The sequence below is a fragment of the Enhydra lutris genome, unplaced genomic scaffold, assembly GCF_002288905.1.
Source record: "Enhydra lutris kenyoni isolate GAN:26980312 unplaced genomic scaffold, ASM228890v2 scaffoldscaffold12, whole genome shotgun sequence".
Taxonomy (NCBI): domain Eukaryota; kingdom Metazoa; phylum Chordata; class Mammalia; order Carnivora; family Mustelidae; genus Enhydra; species Enhydra lutris.
Genome location: NW_019154096.1, coordinates 55,598,927 through 55,621,794, shown reverse-complemented (window position 1 = coordinate 55,621,794; position 22,868 = coordinate 55,598,927). Strand labels below are relative to the sequence as shown.

At 49.9% G+C, this 22,868-nt stretch overlaps 1 protein-coding gene across 1 annotated transcript in view; it reads left to right on the top strand.

The window, feature by feature from the left end:
- Window positions 1-22,868, top strand: part of LOC111145273 (SH3 and PX domains 2A) — a 227,328-nt gene that overhangs the window by 40,876 nt on the left and 163,584 nt on the right. The window contains exon 2 of the mRNA XM_022500089.1: window positions 12,346-12,426. Coding sequence (XP_022355797.1) covers window positions 12,346-12,426 — 81 coding nt within the window. The remainder of the gene's footprint in view (window positions 1-12,345; window positions 12,427-22,868) is intronic.

Below are 22,868 nucleotides of genomic sequence, written 5' to 3'. Positions count from 1 at the left end.
GGCCACTGTGAACATTTGCGTACAAGTTTTTATGTGGATGTGAATTTTCATTTCCCCTGGGCAGATACCTTGGAATAGAATCGCTGGGTCATATGGTGATTCTGTGTGGTATGTGAGAATTTCTCTACATCCTTGCCAACACTTACTATTCTTTTTTTTTTTTTTAAAGATTTTATTTATTTATTTGACAGACAGAGATCACAAGTAGGCAGAGAGGCAGGCAGAGAGAGAGGAGGAAGCAGGCTCCCTGCTGAGCAGAGAGCCTGATGCGGGGCTCGATCCCAGGACCCTGGGATCATGACCCAAGCCGAAGGCAGAGGCTTTAACCCACTGAGCCACCCAGGCGCCCCAACACTTACTATTCTGTTTGACTATAGCCATCCTAAGTAGACATGATTTGGTATTTCATTGTGGTTTTGACTTGCATTGTCCTGGTGGCCAATGATGTTGAGCTTCTCCTTGTGCTTATTGGCCCCTCATGTATCTTCTTTGGAGAAAAGTCCATTCAGATCCTTTGGCCATTTTTAGGTTGGGTTATTTATCTAACTATTGAGTTGTAAGAGTTCTTTATTCTAGATACAAGTTCCTTATCAGATACATGATTTGCAAATATTTTCTCCTGTTCTCTAGATTGCCTTTTCACTTTCTTGCTGGTGTCCTTTGAAGCACAAAAGTTTTCAATCTTGATGAAGTCCAATTTATTTGATTGCTGTTTTTGGTGTCATATGTTAGAAACCATTGACTAGTCCAAGGTCATGAAGATTTGCACCTCGATTTTCTTCTGAGACTTTTACAGTTGTATCGCTCACACGGAGGTATTTGATTCATTTTGAGTTAACTTTTGTAGATGATGTGAGGGTGGGTTCCCTTCCAGTTTTGGATTGAGTCAAACTGAGGTCCCACCCACCCACCTCCCCAATGGGGGAGCAGTGCTTTGCTCTCTGCATTTAGGTCTCAACTCAAATATCCACTCCCGAGAGAGGCCTTCCCTGGCCATGTGTCTAATGTAGCCACCTCCCCTGCTGCCAGTTTCTATCACTGCACTCGGTTTTATCGGACCCTCAGAAACGATCGTATGTGCGCCTGACGTTCCCCGTGCAAACTCCACGAGGACAGGCTGTCTGGCTCACTCTCCATCAGTCCAGCATCTACTTCAGAGCCCGGCCCTCAGCTGGTGCGCAGGCTGTATTTGTGGAGAGCGGAACACTGTTTGTTAAAGGGGCTGCATTCCTGGTGGATTTTGCGAAAACTTTGTTTTTTCTGGCCTCAGAAGGTTGGAAGTTGGACGGCTGGGTGGGAAGGGATTTTCCAGCAACATCCCAGACAGGAGGCCACTCATCTCCTGCCCTGACCATCCCATTACTTCCCAAGACAGCCCCTACCATCCTTCGGCCCCTCTGGCTGGAAGGTTCCTCCTGACATTAGGCAAAGACCCACTTTCCTCTAATTTTCCCTCATTATCCACCACCGTCCTTTGGGTACAACTGCAGTTGAACCTTCCATATTTGTAGCCCTTTAAATGTATGAAACCAGCTGTCATGTGTCTCTTAAATGCCTTTTCTGGGTTTAGCACCTCTAATTCTTTCAGCTGTTCCTCCTGGAGCCAAAAAAGGCTGAACTCTGACCCCTCAGTCACTGATGTAGGTTCTGGGGAGGTGAAGATGGTCACAGGCCGCCAAAGAAAGCGAGACACAGCCATAGCTCAGGATAAATGAGCCCCTTGTTTTCTTTTCCCCCATTCGAGCTGGTGAATTCCAAAACTGGAGGCAAAACTTTCATCTTGCTAGCCCTCTTGAAGGCAGAGCTGACTGTTAATAGTACAGTTATACTATCATACTGCTTTCTGTTTAATATGTATTTCTCCCAGCTAGTTCAGTGCTGTTTTTAGTACGGTTTCACCATAGTGGTTCCCAACCTGTAACAACCAGTAGAGTCACCAGGGGAGCTCTGCCAACTACCCTTGTCCACCCCATCTTTCAAGATTCTGATTTAAATGGTATGTGGGGCAGGGGTGGGGGTGAGGCCTGGGGAGGTGGAGTTTTTAAAGCCCTCCAGGTGATTGTATGTGTACTCAGGGTTGCAGACCTTGGTGTCAAGGGCTCAACATTGAACTTGAATTCCCCTAAAACTCCCCAAGAATGAGCAAACATTGGATTTTAGAAGAATAAATATTTAGGAGCTGACAGTAGCTAAGAGGACACAGTTATTTTATAAGATGGAAATTTTGCTTTTAATTATGAAAGCCATACATGGTCAAAAGAAATAAAATAGAAATGTATAAAGTGTAAAGTGAAATTATTGTTTCTCCTTCTCTTAACCCAAATAACCACTTAACAATTTGCATTTTTCCCCAGACTTTTCAAATGTGCATGCACATTCACATACACAAACCCCCATACACACACGTCTCCCCAAATACATCTAATCATATTGTATATGTACTCTTTTGTAATTTTTTTTCTTTTCTCAGTGTAGTGTGGACATTTTACTAAAATGATGCAGAAAGAGCCACCTTCTCTTTAACAAGTGTGTGAATCAAAACTCATTTGACCATTTTTAAAATCACCATTCAGTATTCCTTACTTTTTCCTTATTTTTACAAACAGGGCTGCCATAAACATCTTTATATCCATAAATACAATACGTACACACATATGCACACCTACACACACACACACACACACACACACACACACACACACTTGTGTGGATAAATTCTTAGAGGTGAAATTGCTGAGTCAAAGGCAATGTAAGTTTGGGATAGAGATTGCCAAAATGCTTTCCAAAACGGTTGTCCAGGCTGTCCCTTGCAACAAAATTCCTGATGACAGCTATTTGTCCCCTTGTCAAAGGGAGACAAGGGGTATGTGGGGCAGGTTTGCTGAGCACAGTAGAGAGGAAGGTGTAAGAGTGTCAGATGGCGGGGAGGAAACACCAGGGTCATTTCCCCTGTGTGCTGTGTGTGGAGGGGACCGCTGGCCTCTGGCCTTGCCCGGCTGCTCTGTTTCCCAGGAAGAGGAAGCCAAGCTGTGTGTGTTAACCTTTGCCTTGCTCTCTCGGGTGTGACGAGGGAGTGGGGCACGTTCACAGGATGTGTGTGTCCTGGTCAGTGGGTCCAGGTCAGTCATTGATTTGAGTGTGTGCGGAGTGAGAATCCTCATTTCTAACCTTTCCTCGACCCACTGGGCTGTGTCCAAGCCCGGCAGAAGCTCAGGAGCATGACCCTCTCTATAGTTCAGGAGAGGATATGTTTAAGGTTTCCAGGACTCTAGCTTCTGAATGTCAGGGTGCATCTAGAGTTTTTCTCGATTTTCATAATAGGGTGAGCCTCCTTCCCCTAGTCTGGGCACACTGCCACCCACCCCGGGGTCCTGGGCATTAGCCAAGAGGTCTGCTGCCCATTTGCTGCCTCTCCATTGGAGCACCTGCTGGTGCAAGGTGGTCAGACCTGTCTGCTCTGGACAAGCTGGCTTGGGACCAGAGGGTGGTGGCACAGTTGGAGGGACGAAGGTACAAAGGTTCAACCGGACGCCCTCAGGAACTCTGGAAAGCGTGGAGTGGGAACCACGTCCAGAGCTCTAGAAACCCAAAGTGGGTTCCTTTCAAGACCCAGTGCTAATTGGTGTCTCCAGAAACTTCTAGGGAGGAGGCTCAAATTCCAAGTGCAAAAGACCATGCCAGGCATTCTGAGGGAGGGAGGATGGGAAAGGGAGGTCACATTTATTGAGCAACTGTGGTGTCCAGGGCACTGGAGGTGGGTTTTGTGTTCTCATTAATCCTCACAGTGAAGCAGCTCTTAGCATCCCTATTTTATGGCTGGCAAGTGCGGCTCGGAGTGAGTAACAGCTTTTCATGGAGTTGATGTGATGAACTCAGATCACGTAAAATAGAGTGCTGGTCCCCTGCAGACCTTACGCGCTTGCCGCGTGGGTGACTTCAGGACTGCCGCATAGCTCACCCACAGGCGGAGCCACCCTTAACAGAGCCGCAGATAGAAGCAGGGGGGCAGAGCCTTGGGGTAGGGAGTCTGCCTTGTTCCGGGCCATCTGGTGTAGTTATTGAAGAGGCTGATGTGGTCTGGCTATGAAGTCAGCGCCATGTTTGAAGCCAAGCTCAGTGACATGCCGCCAGTACGACTAGGTAGACCAGTTAGTTACCTCTCTAGGTGTCTTCGTTTGTGGATCAGAGGTGGTAGCAGGGATTAACTGAGATGATCTGCATAAAGTGTTTAGCAATGCCTGGAATGCAGTACGTGCCCCGTGAAGTTGGCGTGGCTATTCGAGTTCTTCCTGATGAAACCAAAAATTGGTGCGTATGAGAAAAAGTTTCTAAGAACAGTCTCTTACTGTTCGTCTCCTAGTTCTGGTGGTCATACACACAGAGCTTTGACAGTGGAAACTTCTTTTAAGGTCCATGGAGGGTTTGTAAATCCTGGGAGTTCCAACTTTAGACACTCATTTCCCCCTCCAGGAAACGTGAAATAAAGAAGAAAAAAAAAGCCTCTGACCCAGAGGGGCCTGCCACAGCTCGCCCATCCTTTCCGCGGGGGGCTCCTGAGGGCGGCCATTGTTTTCCTAGCTCCAGGCGGCCGTCAGTGTTTGCCCTTCTGCTGTCCCAGGCCAGCTCTGGATCCGTTGCCAGTGTGCCCGCGTGCGTGGGCGTGTGTGTGCCCACACGTGTGTTCATCCTCGCCCACCTGTGTCCCTGTTTGCCACTCCCCACTCCTCTCCTGTTCCACTTCCTGGCGTCATGCTCCACGTCTCACGCAAAGGGAAAGAAGTTGGTTCACACCTTCTCTCTTCCTGGGAATGTTCGTTGGGTGCTTGCCACGCGTCCTGTATCCATCATCACATTTAACGAGAGACTCCCATTAGAAACCACACGCTGCAGCTGGGGAAACCCCGACTCAGAGAATTCAAGACACTTGCCCCAGCCCACACAGCACAGAAATGTTAGAGCCAATATTTAAACTCATCAAATGCCTTCAAAGCTGTCTTCCCTCTCCATGGTGCCAGCACTGCCTTTGGTCCTTTCTGAGCCCCACGTGTTGGCACCCTGTGACTTCTTCTTGCACTGTTTCCCTACTTGATTTGTCAGACTGAGCTGGAAGAGCCTGGAGGTCGGGGGACGTTGCCTTGTCGTTAGCTTGGCACAAAACCAGGTACTAGGTAAGCACTCGCTCAATGTTTGTTGGTTGTTTTATTTCTTCCCTTACTTAAGGGACATTAAGTGAGCACCTCTTAGGCATAGTGTCATTCGGAGCTTTAGGATGCCATAATCTGCCGTCGGGGAGCTTTTGTGCTAATGGGAGATACAGGGTTAGCTCCTGAATCCTAACAACAACCTGGAAGTGAGGTAACAGCTGTTAGCCCCATCCGTAAGTGGAGCTGCAAGTGATACGGAGGCTTTTTCCAGACCGTCTTACCTACCCACTAGCTTTCAAGTTAAATAAGGAATCAAGGCCGTGATCCCTGAAGACAACAGCAGGCACCCACACTGAGTGAGATGGGCACCCACTAAACACTCTCGAAGGTGTTTGATAAGGTACAGGAGCCCGCTCTCCCCTCTCCAAACCCCTCCAAAAAGCCCCTTCTCCCAGGTGAGGGCCATCTGGTGCAGGCCAGCTGTGGTGGAGGCTATGGTGACTGGTGGACAGGTAATTCTGGGAGGAACATTCTGCCAGCATATGCCCCGTCTCTCCCAGAGCCTTCCTGGGGTCGCGTCAGCTGCATTTACTGTGACTGGTGCAAAAACGTGAGGTCCAGCGTGACCCTGGAATAGGGGGGTATGAGCACGGGAAAGGTTCCATCAACTGGTCATTAACCCTGTGGTCAACCTGAGTGTGTGCGCACTGGGGTGGGGGGCACCCTCCAGTCTAAGCTACTAGGTGGTGCTTGTTCCCCAAATCTGTAGCATCACCATCCTTCCCACCCCTAGAACAAGTACCCACCCTAGAGGAGGGCTTGGAATTTTAATAGGGCCATACTCTGGGAGTGAGCAGAAACTTTAGCCAAGTAGCCACACGCTATTAAACTTGATCTTGCCGACCGAGTTTTAGGTTGGCCAAGACCCTTGCACTGAACCGGATGTATTTGTAGTCTACCCTTGGCCTCTGGGGATTTGCTTTTGGGGGTGAGTGGGATAATTCCCAAGAGTTGCTGCTTTTGACCTCATTGGAGCTTTAAACCGCATGGATTTTCATGCGATAGACCCACCAGTCAGTCATCATTTCAGTGTACCCTCTGGACTGGCGGGTCTGGGGAATACCAGAGCAGTTGGAGAAGATGTTTGCTGCCCTTGCTCTTGGTGGGGTGGGTACATACTCAGCCATGTTAAATCTGCAGGGACATAACGTGTGTCCGGTGCTGGGTTGTTCTGAGCCAATAATTAGCAAATAAAGGCAGATACAATAACTGGCTAATTGTGGAAATCAGACTAGGAGCACTGCAAGAGATGGCTAGATGCTCGGCTAGTGGACCCAGGTCAGATGTTGGCTTCTGGGGCTTTCTGTCTGGGTGCGGCCAAGAAGAGTCTTTGACCCCATGGCCTTCACTGCTTACTATGGGACTCAGTGGGCCTAACTGGGAGGAAAGGGGGCATTGGCCCAGCCTTTGGTGTAGCCACTTGCACTGGGGGCAGCAGCCCTGGGGTCCTCTGCCTTGCCAGGTAGTTTGGACCTCAAGGATCAGTCTGGCCTGATTTGGAACTTATGTTCCATGCCTCCCTCCCTGGGGGACCTTTTGAGTGGGACCCTTTGAGTGGGACCCTTTGAGTAGAAAGTTAGAGCTGATTGATACCTTAGATGGGCTGGCATCATCTTCTTGGAGAATTTGGTATGATGAACGGCTCCCTCTGGAAGCCAGAGCGATGGTCATATCTCCAGATGTAAACTCCCCTTTACCGGCTGTGTTTATTCAGATTTCTTCGGTTCCTAATGTTAAGCATCCCTCCATCTAGAAGATTTGGGGGAGTTGAAGAGCTGGGTCCTGAGGATGTATTGTGACCTCAAGGGCCCCAAAAATCAGTGACAGCCCCGCCTAGGGCAACAGGGTGCTGTGTCCTGGCCAGAAGTACTGTATATGCATTAGAATAAGGCACCCCCTTTTCTCTGTGCTTACAGCTTCCAGCCAAAGTGCACAGTTTGAGGTGCAGTGTATAGGTGAGATTTCAGCCCCTACTTGCCCCTTGGCTGGGCAGTCTTTGGGCAGTGAACAACTTATACAATTGTATGCAGCGGCCCTAGTCCTAGCCACCTGATGGATTATGGTGTGAGCAGGTGAAGAAAGATTGTCATTGAGTTTCCATTTGGCTTGGGGGCAGGGGTAGCTGGCAGGGGTCCAGAGAAAATAAGACCTTCCTTAGTAAACGGAGCCACAGTGCCACGAAGATACACGGTTTCTTCCACAGTTCCTAACTCCTTTTGTCAGCACAGGGAGCAATAGGTCTGTACTGGCCCTTTCTACTTAAACATGTAGGCCTTCTGAGAATGGTTGGGCCATATCTTTGGGTCATTCTTTTGTTGCAACCCAGGTCCGATCGTGAACATCCCTCCGTAGGAACTGGGCTGGGCTTCATTCTCAGTGCTCTGGAGTTAAGCCGTGGTCTGATTGGCATCAAGGCTGTTTACCTGTTGAAAGGAGTTGTTTACTCCTTTGGAGTTGTTGTTTGTTGTTTACTTGTTGGAAGGATTGGAAGCCTCAGACATTTCTTGGGCTTGTTGAGCTGAGTGGATGGAAGTTGGTCCAGAGCGGGTGGGCTGGCCGGACCAAGGCATCGTGGTGGGGGTCTGTTGAGAGTTTCCCCGGTTGTGTCTGTGGTGGGGACCCTCCTCTGTAGAGGATAAGCGGGGCAGGTGGATGTGAGACTCTGGAACCGCCTCTTCGACAGGAACCGGACATAGTTGCTGGTCATCAGCAAGCCCCCTAGATGCCTACCATCTGCCCGAAATGGCCAGAAATGGGGGAAATAGAATCCATGGGCTTTTAAAATCCAGAGTAAGGGAAACTCCACCTGGGAAACATAACCCCAAGTAGAGTGTGTGGAAGCAGGATGTTCAGTTGCAAACCTTTCTTGAGAACCAGCTGTGGGGTAACGTTATCTGGGCCGCTCCTGCAGCCAGAGGAGAATTTATCTGGGTCCCTGACGCAGGCCTGGTAAACAGAGCTGGCTGTCTCGGATGACCTTTGCCCTGTCCCCCTTCCCTTCCACCTGCTCTTTCTCGGGGGTTTATCGCTAGGGTTTCCCATGCCAGCAGGGCCGGCTCCGAGAGGCTTGAGAATCTAATGTGCGTTGGGGTTTGTGTGGGTTGGGCCGGAATTTTGTATTTGCCTTGCTCACCTGGAACAGTAATCTAGGAGGTTTAAGGTTTGGAGGAAAGCAGATGAACCCTTGCAAGAGGCTGCCTAGATGAAAGAATGGGGTCTGGAGACTGTGCCCAGACCTCTGGGCTTCTGTTTCCAGGGAGATCTCTGATCATTTCCTCAACTCAGGATTTAGACCGTTAGTCCAAGAGGGAGGCTGGGGGAACTTTGGTAAATCCTAAAGGTTTGGGGGTACCTGGGTGAGGATTTATTTCCATACCGCAGCACCCGAGTCCCCTCATGCTCACTCAGAGCATGGGAAGCAGAGAGCAAGCCTTTGCCCAAAATGGAAAGGAAACGTGTTTTGAGGGGAAGCATGGCCGGGTTGCAGCCTGGTGGCTGTGGCCCGCAGGGCTCACGGGGCAACTTCCACCGCCCTGCCCTCTGGATTTTCTCCAGAGGCTTGCTTTTGGGATGGGTTCAGGTCAAGGGTCAGGCAGAGATGGTTCTCTGTGCAGGGAAAGGACTTCTGCAGGGGGTGAGAGGATGCTCTGGTTGTGTGCTGGTGAGTCCTAGTCTGGGATTTGGGAGGTCTGGGCTCCTGTCCCAGCTCTGGCACTAATGGGGTGAGCACACCTGCTATGGTAACGAACATAGTGGGGACCCCAAGCTTGTGCCTACTGAATAGAGGAGGAGCCTGAGGGTCCGAGAGGCTGGGCTGACGTCTCACAGCCAATAGCGGTGGTCCTAAGAGGGAAACCCAGGTGTGACAGACTCCAGAGTGTCTGCCTCTTCTTTGGCAAATCACCATCCTGGCTCTGAGTTTCCTCCTCTGCAGATGGAGAGGCCTCCCAGCTGCCGGAGGCTGTGAGCCTATAATTAATTCTCCCTGGGAGGTGAAGGGAAGCCCCTAATTACTGAAGAGGAAGGAGCATGGGTCATGTTAAGCCCCAGTTAAGCCCTTCCTCCAGGCCCCGCTTGGTTGGCCGGGGAGAAAGGCTGCTGTCTAATGGCCCACAGGCTCTCTCCTGGGAGGGCATTGCCGCTTGGGGCCTCCTTATAGTGTGTCCACCCAGGCAGAGGTCAGGAAGGCAGCACCTGGCCATGTACAGCATCAGCTCCCTGCCTGGGACCTGTGGGAAGGGGAGATGCAGTGGGAGGGGAGATGGAGCCAGTAGGATTTGGGGGTCAAGGAGCCAAGAGTCAGCAGAGGGGATGGGATGGGTTATAATCCCGGTGAAAACCCCAGAGCATCTGGCCACAGTCAATGAAGCCAGTTGTGCGTGAGGGTTTCCTCTGTGTTTCTCTGGTTTTATAGCATTCCTAACCACTGACTTCCATCTGGGCCCTGAGTTCTGCCTCTTCTTTCTCTCAAAATTGACATGACCCCCGCCCCGTTCCTCTAGGTCCATCTCCTATGTAAGGGGCACACAGACTTTTCAGGCCACCCAGAGATTTATTAAGAATGATGTCTTTCAGTTCTGATTAAGTAGTTTGCTTTAAATATCGACACTCTGAAATTTACATGCAGAAAGATATCCTGTGTGGTCCAGAGCATGGCCATTGCATACAGCTGGACCTGGGTTCAAGTCCTTTGCTCTGTATTTTACTAGCTGTGTCACCTCAGGCAAGTTATTTAACTTCTCTGAACCTCAGCTACCTCCTGTACAGAATGGATAGAGGTAACAATGGTAGCTACATCATCGATGAAATGAGCTAATGCTTCTGAGTGCTTTGCACTGTGCTGGACTGAAGTGGCCATTACCTAAATGGTTCCTACCGTTAATTCTATGAGATAGATATTTATATATGATCTAAAGCAAAGCACACCCCTATCTATTATAATCATAGTCAATGGTTTATGTTGGGCTTGTGAAGATAAGGATGGCCTCCCACTTTACTTTCTTTCTTATTGGGGTCACATAAAACAGGTCGTGAATACCCCATGTCCGGGTGGCAACCCTCACTCTTTGCTTTGCTTTATGACCCTCTCCTCGATTTCGGTTCACAGCGAACACTGCGCTGAGCGAGGTGACTCTGTGAGGGGGCTTAGGTGGGGGAGGAGGGGTGGAGGACTCAGAGCTCGTTTGCTTTAGAGGTTACCTGCATAGCCAGACATAAAGCCCCATACCCCTGTGTGCAAAACCCTTGCTGTGGCCTGCGCATTTGTGTCCCCCCAAATCCGTATGTTGGACCCCTAGTCCCCAGTGTGATGTTTGAGGCCGGGCCTTTGGGAGGTGATCAGGTTTAGATGACACCACGAGGTGGGAGCCCCAGGGGTGGGGTGAGTGTCCTCAGAGGACAAGGAAGAGACTAGAGCGCTCTCTCTCCACCACATAAGGTCACAGGACCAGGGAGACCAACTGAAAGTCAGGAAGTCGGTCTTACCGGAAACCTTGATCTTGGACTTCCAGCCTCCATAGCTGTGAGAAGTAAATGTCAGTCGTTTAAGCCACCGAGTCGATGGTAGTTTGTTATAGCAGCTGGGACAGACTAAGACAGCCCTGCTCTGGGCATCCGGGGACTTCAGCTACCCTGAGGCCAAGGGATCTTTGCTCACATTCCTTCCTTCTCACAGTGGCTGAGAGCCCTGGCTTCGCTGGCCATTTTCTTCTCACAGGTGGAGTCCCCCCAGACCTACTGAGTCAGAATCCGTAAGCAGGGACCTGGAATCTGCGTTTTTGTGAAACCTGCCAGGAGATGCTGATGGGCACCCTGGTGAGCGAACCAGAGCTGTGGACACAGCCGCTCCGTCTCTTGGGAGGAAGGAAGCAAGGCAGGAGTCCCATGGTGTCTCAGTGTTGTCCTTGACACCAGAGAGATTGTGTGGCAGGGGACTTTCTCCTTCTTCAGCCAGCAGGCCTGCCCACCTCCTGGGCCAGACTGGCTTGAGGCACCAGCCATGGAGAGCCTGAGCCCCAGGAAGTGGGGTGACACTGGGAACGGGGTCTTGGAAATGCCTTCATTTCAGACAAGTTTACAAATCTGACATGCGCCAATATCTGTCCTGCAAATGGGCCTCTTGTCCAGGGTGTCCGTTTGATTGTTCAGCGCAGCAGAATGTTTTCTGGGCGTGCACTCTGTCCTGTGCCCAGCCCTGAGCTGAGACGTGGGGATACTGGGCTGAATTCGCGCGTCTCTGAAATGGTTATGGTCACCTGATGTGCTTTTCAGAGTGGGTTTGAGGATCAACTACAGCAGAAGTGGTTTGTTAAAAAGGATAGATGCCCCGTTTTAACAATGCACCACCCAAGTGGTGGGAGAGGGCCGGGGTTGTATGGGAACGCTCTGTAATTTCTGCTCATTTTTGCTGTGAACCTAAAACTGCTGTATAAAAATAAAGCCTTTAAGGGGCACCTGGGTGGCCCAGTCAGTTAAGCATTTGCCCTTGGTTCAGGTCATGATCTCGGGGTCCTGGGATTGGGCCCTGCGTTGGGTTCCCTACTCAGTAAGAAGTCTGCTTGTTCCTCTGCTCCTCTCCCCTGTTCGTGTTCTCTTTCTCAAATAAATAAATAAAATCTTAAAAAAAATAAATCCTTTAAAAAGCAAAATAAGATGTAGATACTTGAGCCCTGAAACCCCAGATCTACTTATGCAGAATTTCAGAGCGTGGGCCCCAGCACTGCAATTTGGGAAGACCTCTTGTAGAATCTCATTCTTAAGAGTTGGAGAACCAGTGGGAATTTTTGACAACCCCAATGTATGTTCATTGTATAAAAAACATATAAAGAGAAGAAGGAAATGAAAACCACTTGTAATCCTAATCTAAGATAATCATCCTTAGTAGTTTATTGAATATCCTTCTAGATGTGTGTGTGTGTGTGTGTGTGTGTGTGTGTGTGTGTGTCTGTCTGTGTGTCTGTGTGTCTGTGTTTAAATAAATGTGTGTACATCTGTGTGATACCTGACACTGTGCTGGGTTTTGGGAATGGAGGTAGGAATGGTCATGGCCACGGGGTAACCCTAGTCATGGTACATGGTGCCTGGTACAGTTTGAAGCCTGGCCTTCACCACCCACTCACTTGATCTTACCTTTTCTCCACAGGTATACATCATCAACGTGACCTGGTCCGACTCCACGTCCCAGACCATCTACCGGAGGTACAGCAAGTTCTTTGACCTGCAGGTAAGTTGGTCTGAGTTTAGATGGTACCCAGTTTCTCCTGCAGTGGCCTGGGTCTCTGGGGGACTGGCCTCTCTCATGTCCCCAGTCATCTGGAGAACCCCTGTCCGAGCTCTCGGGGTCAGTGTCTCGGTCAGAGCAGAGGGACAAATGAGGAAACTTTGCCCGTCTAGCTGGGCCTGGCTCAGTCTGGAATATTACAGGCAGCCACTGGACTTTGTGGAATTTGTGGGCTTCCTATGATGATCTTAACAGTCAAGCTTTGTCACCCTCCTCTGCCTGGCGGGTAGGAAACCAGGGTGGGGAGGCAGGAGGATGGCCGTGGGTGCTATGTGCGTGAGCAGACATGTAACTGTAAACAACCAGGGTGAGACACAAGCCACCACGTCATTGCAGGCAAAGAAAAGCAAACACACAGGAGAGACAGAAACAGAAAATAAGCAGTTTCTTGAACTGCAGACACAAACTGGGCATATCACTGCGTCTGTCTCGCCAAGGAAGGCTCTCTCTCTCCCTGTTTGTACATGCGCATGGCGTGTGCGACTCTCTAATGTGCACTGGCGTGTTCACACAGCTCCTCCTGCAGACACCTCCCTTGGTACCAGCTCACTTGCGTAGACTTTTTGAGTCACAAGGGATAGTTTTACACTCCTGCGGCTCAGACAAATGGGAGACTTGGTTGGAAGGAGATACCAGCGGTGGTCGTGCAGTTGACCAGAGGGTGAAGAGGAGAGTGAGACAGTGGACTCTCTAGGAACACCTGCTGACAACACAGCTGCTTTCTGTCTGTGTCTATTCTCTGCTTCTCTCTGGGCCCTGTCCTCAGGTTCCCAAGGAACTCAGCTGTCAGCAGCTCCTGAATTTCATATCTATTCATTCCCCAAACCAGAGAGATGGACTCTCCTAGTTTCAAGTTGAAGAATCCCAGGGAAGACTTGGATTGGCCTGATTTGAGTCAGGTGCCCTCTCTGTACCAATGAGTGTGGCCCAGGGTAGAGGGTCACAGAGGTGACAGCAGGGGATCTAGGCACCCGTCAAGGCAGAATCACCGTGCTTGGACAGAAACACTTCCTATACCAGGAAGGGAAAACTGAGAGGTTCTAGATTATTTCTTAGGGCTATAAGCCTGGTGTAAGCCAATAAAAACACAAAGAAGAGAAACGCACCCCTGGTCCTCACAACCAAGGTCCACTCCTTCACTTGCAGGCTTTTGGTAGTGAGTCATCTTGGAGAGGCCAGGTCTGCGTCTTTCCCCCCAAGTACCTGACTTTATTCCATTGTCCTTATCACTCTACTTATGAGATGAGCCAAAGGTGAGCCAGCTTCCTGTCTTCTGGTAAACCCTGTCTTAGTCCAACAATACGGGTGGAAGCCACTCCTCACCTTCCTGCCTCTTCCTCTCCTCACCTCCCCCATTCCTTTCTGATCTCCTTGGGTCCTTCTGGTATAAACTGGTGGGATTTGCTGATACCCCATCAATGGGTATAGTGTGCTGGACAGGAAATCATAAGTTAGTTGGGGAGAGGGAACCCTGAAAGGACTCATTGATGAGCCAGAGAGGGCCTGTGAGCCAGCGGAAACTCAAATCAGAGCTTTTCTTCCCCCTCTTCTGTTCTGTTCCCTCACCCTCTCCCTAGTTACAGAACCTCGAGAGAAAGGAATGCCGCTCCCCCCTACTTCTTCCTTGCCTGGAGGGCTTATTTCCTGTGTGCTGGGACACACAGCATAGAGCATCTGTGCAATGTGCTGGCTCTCACCACGAGTATGGCCAGGCCTGTCTACATGGGTCATCACCACCTGTAGAGGCAGTTTGGAAAGGGGTTGGGATGGTTCTTTGGAATTTCACCTTTGAGCCAAGTGTAGCATCTTTGTGAGTCCATTTTACAGAACTCATGACATGAGGACTTTCAGTGGTGTTCACTTTGGAAAGCCTTTCTTGTTTATCAGGGTCGCTGACTTTAATATGGCGGCTCCTATAGAGGAAGAATGAGTGACATTGCTTGCTCTGCCTCTGGTCCCTGGTGCCCTTGCAACTGGCCTTTCTGAGTGGCTGTGTGAGAAAGCAGCATAGAGCTTAGGCACTGAGGACACACTGCCTAGGACTGGTTACTGGCTCTGTCACACTGTATAACTCTGGAAACGGGCCTTGACTTCACTAGGTTCTGTTTTCCCATCTGTGGAATGAAGATTTGATTAGTACCCACCCAGGAGGGTTGTCGTGAGGTTTACATGAGCAAATCTATGCAAGATCCTTGGGAAAGGACAGTCTCATGCCCTCACAGCCAGCCCTGAGTGGGTGGCAGTTCGGGGGAGGCAGGAGCGGAAGGAGTGGTGCTTGGAGGAGAGATAGTGTATCTTTGATGTGACCCGTGGCATGAATGAGTTGTTTGGTGAAGCATGGGGGAGCTAGTTCATTCATGGTGTTGGGAAATAGAACCCGCAGATAAGCTGGTAGCACGTTCTGCACTTATCCGAAGCCTTAGGACTTTACAGAGCTGGTCATTTATCTCATTTCCCTCCTCCCCCATGCCACCCACACTCCTTACTTACTGGCTACCTACTCCCTTTGAGGCCCTGGAGTAGGGTCACCAGATAAAATAGGAGATGTCCAATGAATTTCAGATTACTAATGATGGTGGTGATTTTTTACTATAAGTGTGTCCCAAATATTACAAGGGGATGTATTTAGGCTAAAAATGTGATTCGTTGTTTATCTGAAATTCACATTTTATGGTGTGTCCTATATTTCCATTTGGCTCAGTCTGGCAACCTTACCCTGGCTGTGAGTGGTGAGGGTGGTTGTATAAAGACCAGTGAGCCAGGCTGGCCCGGGGTCAGAGTGCACTGGCCTCCAACACATTCGTGCTTCTGCAGGACAGAAGTGGGACGGCCTGAGGAGTACTAGTTGAGAAGGACAAGGTCCCTTCCTTCTAGAAGTCTGGTGGGGAAAGTAGACTTTTAAGCAATGAAGTCCACTGGAGATTAGATAGATCACCAGGCAACGTGCTATGGATGGAGAGGAAGGAAAGAGTATTCCTCTTGGGACAGGGGAACAAGAAGGATGCCTGTACGATTCTGATTGGGACAGCAGCCTCAAGTGGTACAGCCCCATACCCCCACGTCAGTTTGGAGGTCTTTGGTTGCTTTTTGAGAATTACAGTTATTGGGGTAAAGGGTATCCCTAATTTGTCTGTTAATTTGTTTATTCATTTATGCTTGCATGCCTGCTTCCTTCTATCCATCAGTCATCATCCATCTGTCCGTCCATCCATCCACCCACCCACCCACCATCAGTCTATCCAATCTAAGTGCCTATCCTCTATGTGATAGGCGCTATGTCAGTCTCTGGGGATTTATTGATGAGCAGAAGCAGATCTGGTTACTGCTTAATTTATGGGACTTACCCCTTAGTGAAATAAGATGAGTTTTAGTTAAAAAAAATTTTATGTCTATGTCTATATCTATATCTATCTATATCTATCTATCTATCTATCTATCTGTCTATGGCACCTGGGTGGCTCAGTTGGTTAGGTGTCTGCCTTCAGCTCAGGTCATAATCCCAGGGTCCTGGGATGGAGTCCCACATCGGGTCCTTGCTCAGGGCAGAGCCTGCTTCTCCCTCTCCCTCTGCCCCACCCCTGCGTGTGTGCTCTCTCTCTCTCTTTCTCTCTCTGACAAATAAATAAAATCTTCTTAAAAATGATGTACGTACAATTTTATATATTTCAAATGCTACAAAGAAAAGTACTGTAGACGTATGGCTGAAAAACCCTATATTCGGGGATCAAAGCAGGCTTCCCTGGAGAAGTGAGTGGCATCTGACAGATCAAGGAGTTACTATCTTTCATTTTTGAGATCAGGGCTTCTTTTGTGCTTCTAATGAAAGCAAAAGACTCTCTCCTCAGATAAAGGCATGCGTGTACATATATAATTTTCTAACCTTTTTAGTCATTCATACCCCCCTGAAATCCTTCCAAGGGCATGGGGATAAGACCCTGTACTCTGCCCCAACCCTTCTCTCCCCCGTGCACGGCCCCTCTTCCTGCCCATTGGGACGCATGGAGGCTTCACACCTGTGCATTCACTGTGCTAGTCACTAGCCACATGGGCCTATTTACATTTCCATTTAACTTAATTAAAAATTTGAAAGATTAAATTAAATTAAGTTAAATTCCTTTGTAAGAATGAAATGAATCAGCTCTCTTGGCCGTACTTGCTGTCTATAAGTATGCTGTAGCCGCAGTGGCCCGGGGCTCCATACTGACAGGTATGTAATGTTTGTATCACGACTGTGCCGCTGTAGACCATCTGGGACACATATCAGGCTTGATCTGGCTTTATGCCCACCCCGAGGGCCCTGCTACCCTCCCAGACCCTCCCCCATTGCCCTTGCAAATCTTTAGGGCCCCAGCAGGAGGAAGGAGACTCTGTTCCATCGTGGTCTGCCCGATCAGTAGAGCAATTCAATTCAACAGCTATTCCAAACACTTCTGGAAACCGGGTCAGTGCCAGGGAGGGCTTCTGAGGGCATTTCAGGTGTTAAGTTGGGAATAGGGAGAAGAGAGGCTCTCAGTCTCCAAGTGGAAATTGATGTCTTCTAAAAATAATCCACCACTCTGCCTATCTGACCAGGAAAAGGGACATGTCCAGAGGGAACTATCTGGGACAAGCCCTGCCAGGGAGGCCCGTTTGGCCCTAAAGGGCTTGGATTACTTGGAGGTACAGTTAAGGGGAGAAGGAGGACGGTAAAGGGCCGCAGATGTTCTTAAGTCGCCTTCTCCCTGGCACTGGACCACCTTCCCACTCTCTGTAAATGTCCTTGCACAACTCCTTCCCTGTTAAGTAGCCCCCACACCGGGGCAGGACCGGAAGGCTCTCTGAAGGCCCGGCTCCACCGAAGGCTGTTTCACAATCTGACCTCCAAGGCGCTGGGCTGTGGTAATCGCTCCGCAAACACTGGCCCCGTGCTGCCGCTGGTCCTTGGCTCTGAACTCCGGCCAGTGAGTGCAGAGCGTCAATATTTGACAAGCGCCAGGAAGGCCCTCAGGCATCCCCCACACTGCTTGCAAGATGGACTTGAGCACGTTGTTCAGGACCGCTCGTGTGCTCTGAAGGATTTAACTTGTTGTGAAGAGCTTTCATCTCTCTTCCTTATTCATCTCTCTAGACTTTCCACTCACCTACCCCACCTGAGGTCACACTCACTTTCTAGCTGTCGAATAACCAGGCCAATATGGATGAACAAGACTGCCCCCTCCAAATCATTCATTCCTGGCCTTGGGATGGGTGTGTGTGTGGAAGGGGCACGTTCTGAAGCCATTTGGAGTGTGTTACGGGATCACTGTGTTTTTAGGAGGAGAAGAATCCTATTCCGGGCCCATCACTTTTGCAGGTCAACATCTGTGTTCATCTTTTTACTTATTAAATTTAGAATTTGGTTTAGTTTGTGTTTCGTTCAGCTTCGTTTAGTGTAGTTCATAGATTTGCTCTCGTTTGGTTTGATGTTCAAAGCACACCACAGCTGTGGTCAAATGGGGGTGGGGGGTTGTTCTGATGTGTGCCAGGGACCAACCTGAGAGCAGAACAGGAGAGGGGAGAAGTATCTGTCCTGCAGGCTCTGTCTTTTCATCATCAAGGCAAGCTCTGTGTTGTTTGAAGTCGTTGACCCTAGAGTAAAGGCAAGGGGTGGGGGCCAAAACCTGGGGAGGGAACTTGCCAAGTTCTAAGAATAGTTTCGTTCCAAGGACAGTAGAGAGTCACAGCACCTGGCATGGCAGGGCCAGCTCCCGCAGCGTGGTGAGCTGCGGTGGGTCACTGTGATTGCTCACGCGCCCGGGGCAGAGGAGAACATTGGCTTTGACTGAGGTCAGTCCGCAGTCCCAGGAAGGCATGGAGAACCTCACGTTGTTTGCCATGGTGACAGTGGGAAACCCCGTGACCATCCACAGAGGGTCACTAAGTAAGTGGCGGTATTCTCACTGCATTTTGTTCAATGGTCAAAACAAATGAGATTAATCTCCATTCCATGGATGGATCTCCGAGAAATGTTAATGAATGACCACTGCAGATTTCAAACGATATAGTGTTTATGCAAAAACAACAGCAATACATATTTGCTACAAGGATATGCGCAGCATAAGTATATAAATATTTTTTAAGTATCTGGAAGGATGCATTTCCAGTTGGTCATAAAGTTATCTCTGGAAGAAGGTGAGGGACATCAGTGAGAAGAGGATCTTGGTCAAAGGGGAAACTTAACCTTATTTGTAATGTTTTACTTTTTTAAAACAGGAGAATATATTCATGTATTATTTACAATGTCAATATTTAATAATTTAAAAAATACCTATGGGAGGAGGTGGGAAAAGTAGAAGGTCTACATTTAATATGTCTCTCCTGGTCATTATAGTATAATGGGACAGAAGACACACCGGTTTAAAAAAAAAAAATCGTCATGAAGAGCATATCTATCCAAAGAAAGAAAATGATAATAATTGTTAAAATCACATTACCTCATACTTCCTGAGCCATCACTGTCAATCAGTCCTATGGAATGTGACTGGTTAGAACCCATTACAACCAACCCCAGGGATTTGTCCAAATTACCTTGTCAAACTGGAATCTTGTTTTCAGATATTGCTCAAAACCCACGAACGTGTGTTCCCTGGGGCAAGAAGCACCTGGGGGGTGGGCCTTGTGTCACGATGAAACACACTAAGCTGCATGGTCGTGGGTGCGGGGGCTACAAGCAGTGACTCCACAGCCAGGGCGATAGGGATTCAAGACCGGCTCCAGCCCTTACTAACTGTGTATCACCTTTGGTGAGTTCTTTAACCTCTCTGTACCTTGGTTTTCTCATCTGTATAATGGGGTTAATGAAAATACCCACCTCCTGGGGGGATATGAAGAATGCAATTAGTCACATAAAGAAAGCCCACAGAGTCGTGACCAGCATGGAGACTCTGGACAGGGAAGCTGGCCACTCAGCGGGTAGGCTTGCAGAAACATAACTGTGAGGGAAATAGCTGGAGATGCCCACTCCGTCTGCAGGTGGAGCTTTCTTCCTTCCCCCACGGACGCAGCCTTCACCTTCATCCCGTAGCTCCTCAGGCCTCCAGGCAGGAGGGACAGGTGGCCATGCTAAGAGTTTCCTAGATAGAGCTCTCCACCTCCAAAGAGTGATGACCAACATGACCAAAGCACAGTCCTCCCAGCAACACTGTTGGGAAAACAAGTAATTGTTGGTTGCTCTTTTTCCTTGCTCTTAGAAGGAGGCGTTTTTTTGGATTCCTGATGGAGCACAGGGGGATTCCAGGGGAGCCCTGTAGGGAGTCCAGAGGCTCTCGGGAATTCCATGGCTGGCTTCCCTTCCCCCTACCCCCCAGCTGGCTCCTTCTTTAACTACTGCCTTTCATCTTGCCCCTGTGGCCTGAGGGTGAACTCCAGCTTCCTCTCTCTCTTGCTCCTGATTTCTCATCTGCCAAGCTCTGCTGTTGGTGGGGGTTGGGGTGGAGGGTGCTGAGGGTATCTATTCCCCAGGAAAGGAAGGGAGGGCCTGGTGAAATGTTACATTGAGGCCAGCTCAGGATGAAATCCTGGGGTTCCCTTGTACCCTGCTTGTAACCCCTTCTCATGCAGTTTCCCCAACCATGTGGTTTTAGGAATAACCCTATACACAGGGGCCTCGCGGGTCCAGAATTGATGGAGAGAGGTGGAGGAGGAAAGGTGGTGGACTTGGGGCAGAGTACAGAGGGGGACAGCCTCACACATTTGTGTATAAAGTGAAATAAGAGGCGGGAGCGTGGTCTCTGGTGGAGCCTGCCATCAGGAGAACTTTCCTGCCAAGCAAAGCCTAAAGATACAAAGAGAGGAGAGGAGCTTCTCTGACTCAGCAGCCCAGACTTGCAGGATATTCACCACGCTGCCGATGTTCTTAGCACATGGTCTGTCGGTGACCCAGGCACATGCCTCCCAGGGAGCTCAAGGGCACAGACCCTCTCAGATGAGACCTTCACTTGTGACTGCACCACGAAGCTAGGAATCGTCTCTGCCCGTTGCTGAGTGTTCATCCCCTCCCTGTGCCAGGGTGGGATTTTCACACGGTGGGGAAGCTCCTTTATAGATATGCGGACAATTATAAGAAAAGCTGAAATGTCCTCTGGATATTAAATCTTGGCATTGCTTCCTTATCTGTAACTTTCTGGGTAAAGTCTTGTGAGTACGGATAGATGGAGAGAGTTCAGGAGGCTGTCTGCTCCCCCCATAACTGTCCTGCAGGGCTGATGAAAATGTCTCTTGCAAGGAGAGAAATCAGCTGTGTGCAAATATCACAATACGAGAGGTGCATGCTTGCCAACCAGTGTTAACCAGGTCTGCTGGGGAATCAAAGGCGGAATTGTGATTTTTATAACCAGAAGGCCCTTAGAGATCACCTACTAGGATGATACCTCTCAGGTGCTCATGTGGCCACTTTCCAGCCTCATGCCCACAGCAGACATCATTAATTGATCCTGGCATGTTCCTGTCCTATACCTATGGCAGACATCACTCATTGATCATGAACCCAGACATGGTCCCAGAATCCTTCTCAAGAAAACATAATCAGGCACATCTGGGTGGTTCAGTCTGTTAAGCATCTGCCTTCAGCTCCAGTCATGATCCCAAGGGTACTGGGATTGAGTCCTGCATTGGGCTCCCTACTCAGTGGGGATCCTGCTTCTCCCTCTGCCTGCCGCTCCCCATGCTTGTGCGCACTTTCTACTCTCTCTGACAAATAAAGCAATAAAATCTAAAAAACAAAACTAAAACCTTAAAAAAATTAAAAAAATAAAATCAGATACCTTCAGGGAGAGACTACCTGTCAATTGGTAAAAGCACCTTGAGTGAAAATTCATGGCTACCCTCCCATGTAGTCCTTTTCCTTTATTTGACAGATGAGGAAGTGAAGCTCCAGGAGGGGAAGGGGCCTGTCCAAATTACAAGGCCATGAAGTGACAGCAGGACTAGAACTCAGGTACCCTAGCCTCTAGCTCTCACGAGTCTGGGATTCTGGCCTCCCATCCAGAAGGCCTCCTTTGGTTTTTGGTGGGGAGGGCAGGAACGCCCCATTGCATCGCCAAGAAAGCTGGTGAGAGAGGAGGCATGCCCCCTCCCCAGGAGAAGATGCCCCTGCCAAGAGCAGAAGACTTCCCCCGAGCTCCCGAAAGGTCAGACGCAGGTCCTTCACAGGATCGGCTCCTTCCTGGAGCTCAGCCCCCATGTCCTGCCCACCTCCGCCCACCTCTCTCTGATGATAAACCCCAGCTCCACCCGAGGCGGTGTCTGAGTCAGGCCACATGCCTGCGTGACTGCTTGGGGCTGCGCGCCCTGTTTTCCCAGCATCGGGTGTCATGTCAGGGTGTGTTTGGGTGGTAGCTCAGGGAGGCCCCGGAGTGCAGTTGCCACCTGTTACCTCCTTCCTCCTCTGGCCTCAGGCCCAGAGGTCTGACCTGGAAAACTTAGTTCTGCCCCCACCAGGCCCCCCAGCTACCCTTCTGGATAAGCAGCAGGAAAGTTGGCTGGCAAGTAGGTGGGGGACAGTGTGCCCCTTCATCCTGGAGAATGAAGGGAAGGAGGATCTTTGGTGGCGGTCAGGTGAGTGTTGTGTGAGTGTGTGTGTGTGTGTGTGTGTGTACGCACATGTGTGTGCGCGCACTCCCTGAAGCCTTCAGCTGGAGCCAAGTCACTCCCTTCCCTCAGGAGAGAATTTCAAGCTCATCCTGGCACCTTTGGAGGGGTGCTGGGGCCATTCCTGGCACAGGGCTTGGTGCTGGGAGCCCCTTGGGGAAAAGTCAGGGTCGTCTTGGGCAGAGCCATCAGCTGGTGGACGAGTCAGGGCAGGGCAGAAGGCACAGCATGAGTGAGGAAGGCAAAGTGTAGAACTCTGCCGTCAGCCCTGCTCGCTGGGGGCCCCCTGGCTGGCTTGTCAAGGCAGCTCCTGGATCTGAGCCTGGAGGTCTTGGCACCCTCACACCCCCTCACTCTATGGCAACAGTTGATTTTGCTTTTGACTCGTGTGGAGCTAGGTGTGTGGGGGAGCTGGGGTGAGTGGTGGGAGCCTGGGCTATGGGCTTGAGGGAAGCCAGTTTGTTCTGCACCCCCCCGCCCACCCCCCCAGCAGGTGAACTGCCACCAGCAGGGGGACCCAGAGATGCTAGCTGCGGGGACCCCCCTCATCAGCTCCCCACCAGCCTGGCTGGACCTCAGCCCCCAAGTGACTTTAGGGGCCGTGATTCTTGCATCTCAAGGATGTCCCCTCAGACCAGGCCATTGTAAGAGTTGTCGGAGGATTGACAATGTTTCCTTCTTATCCTCGATTTAGCTGGAGCTAAGGAAGAAGGGTTTTAGATTCCTCAGAAACCTCCACAGCTGGGTAACATTGGGGTCTCCAGAAGAGCTTGTGGGAT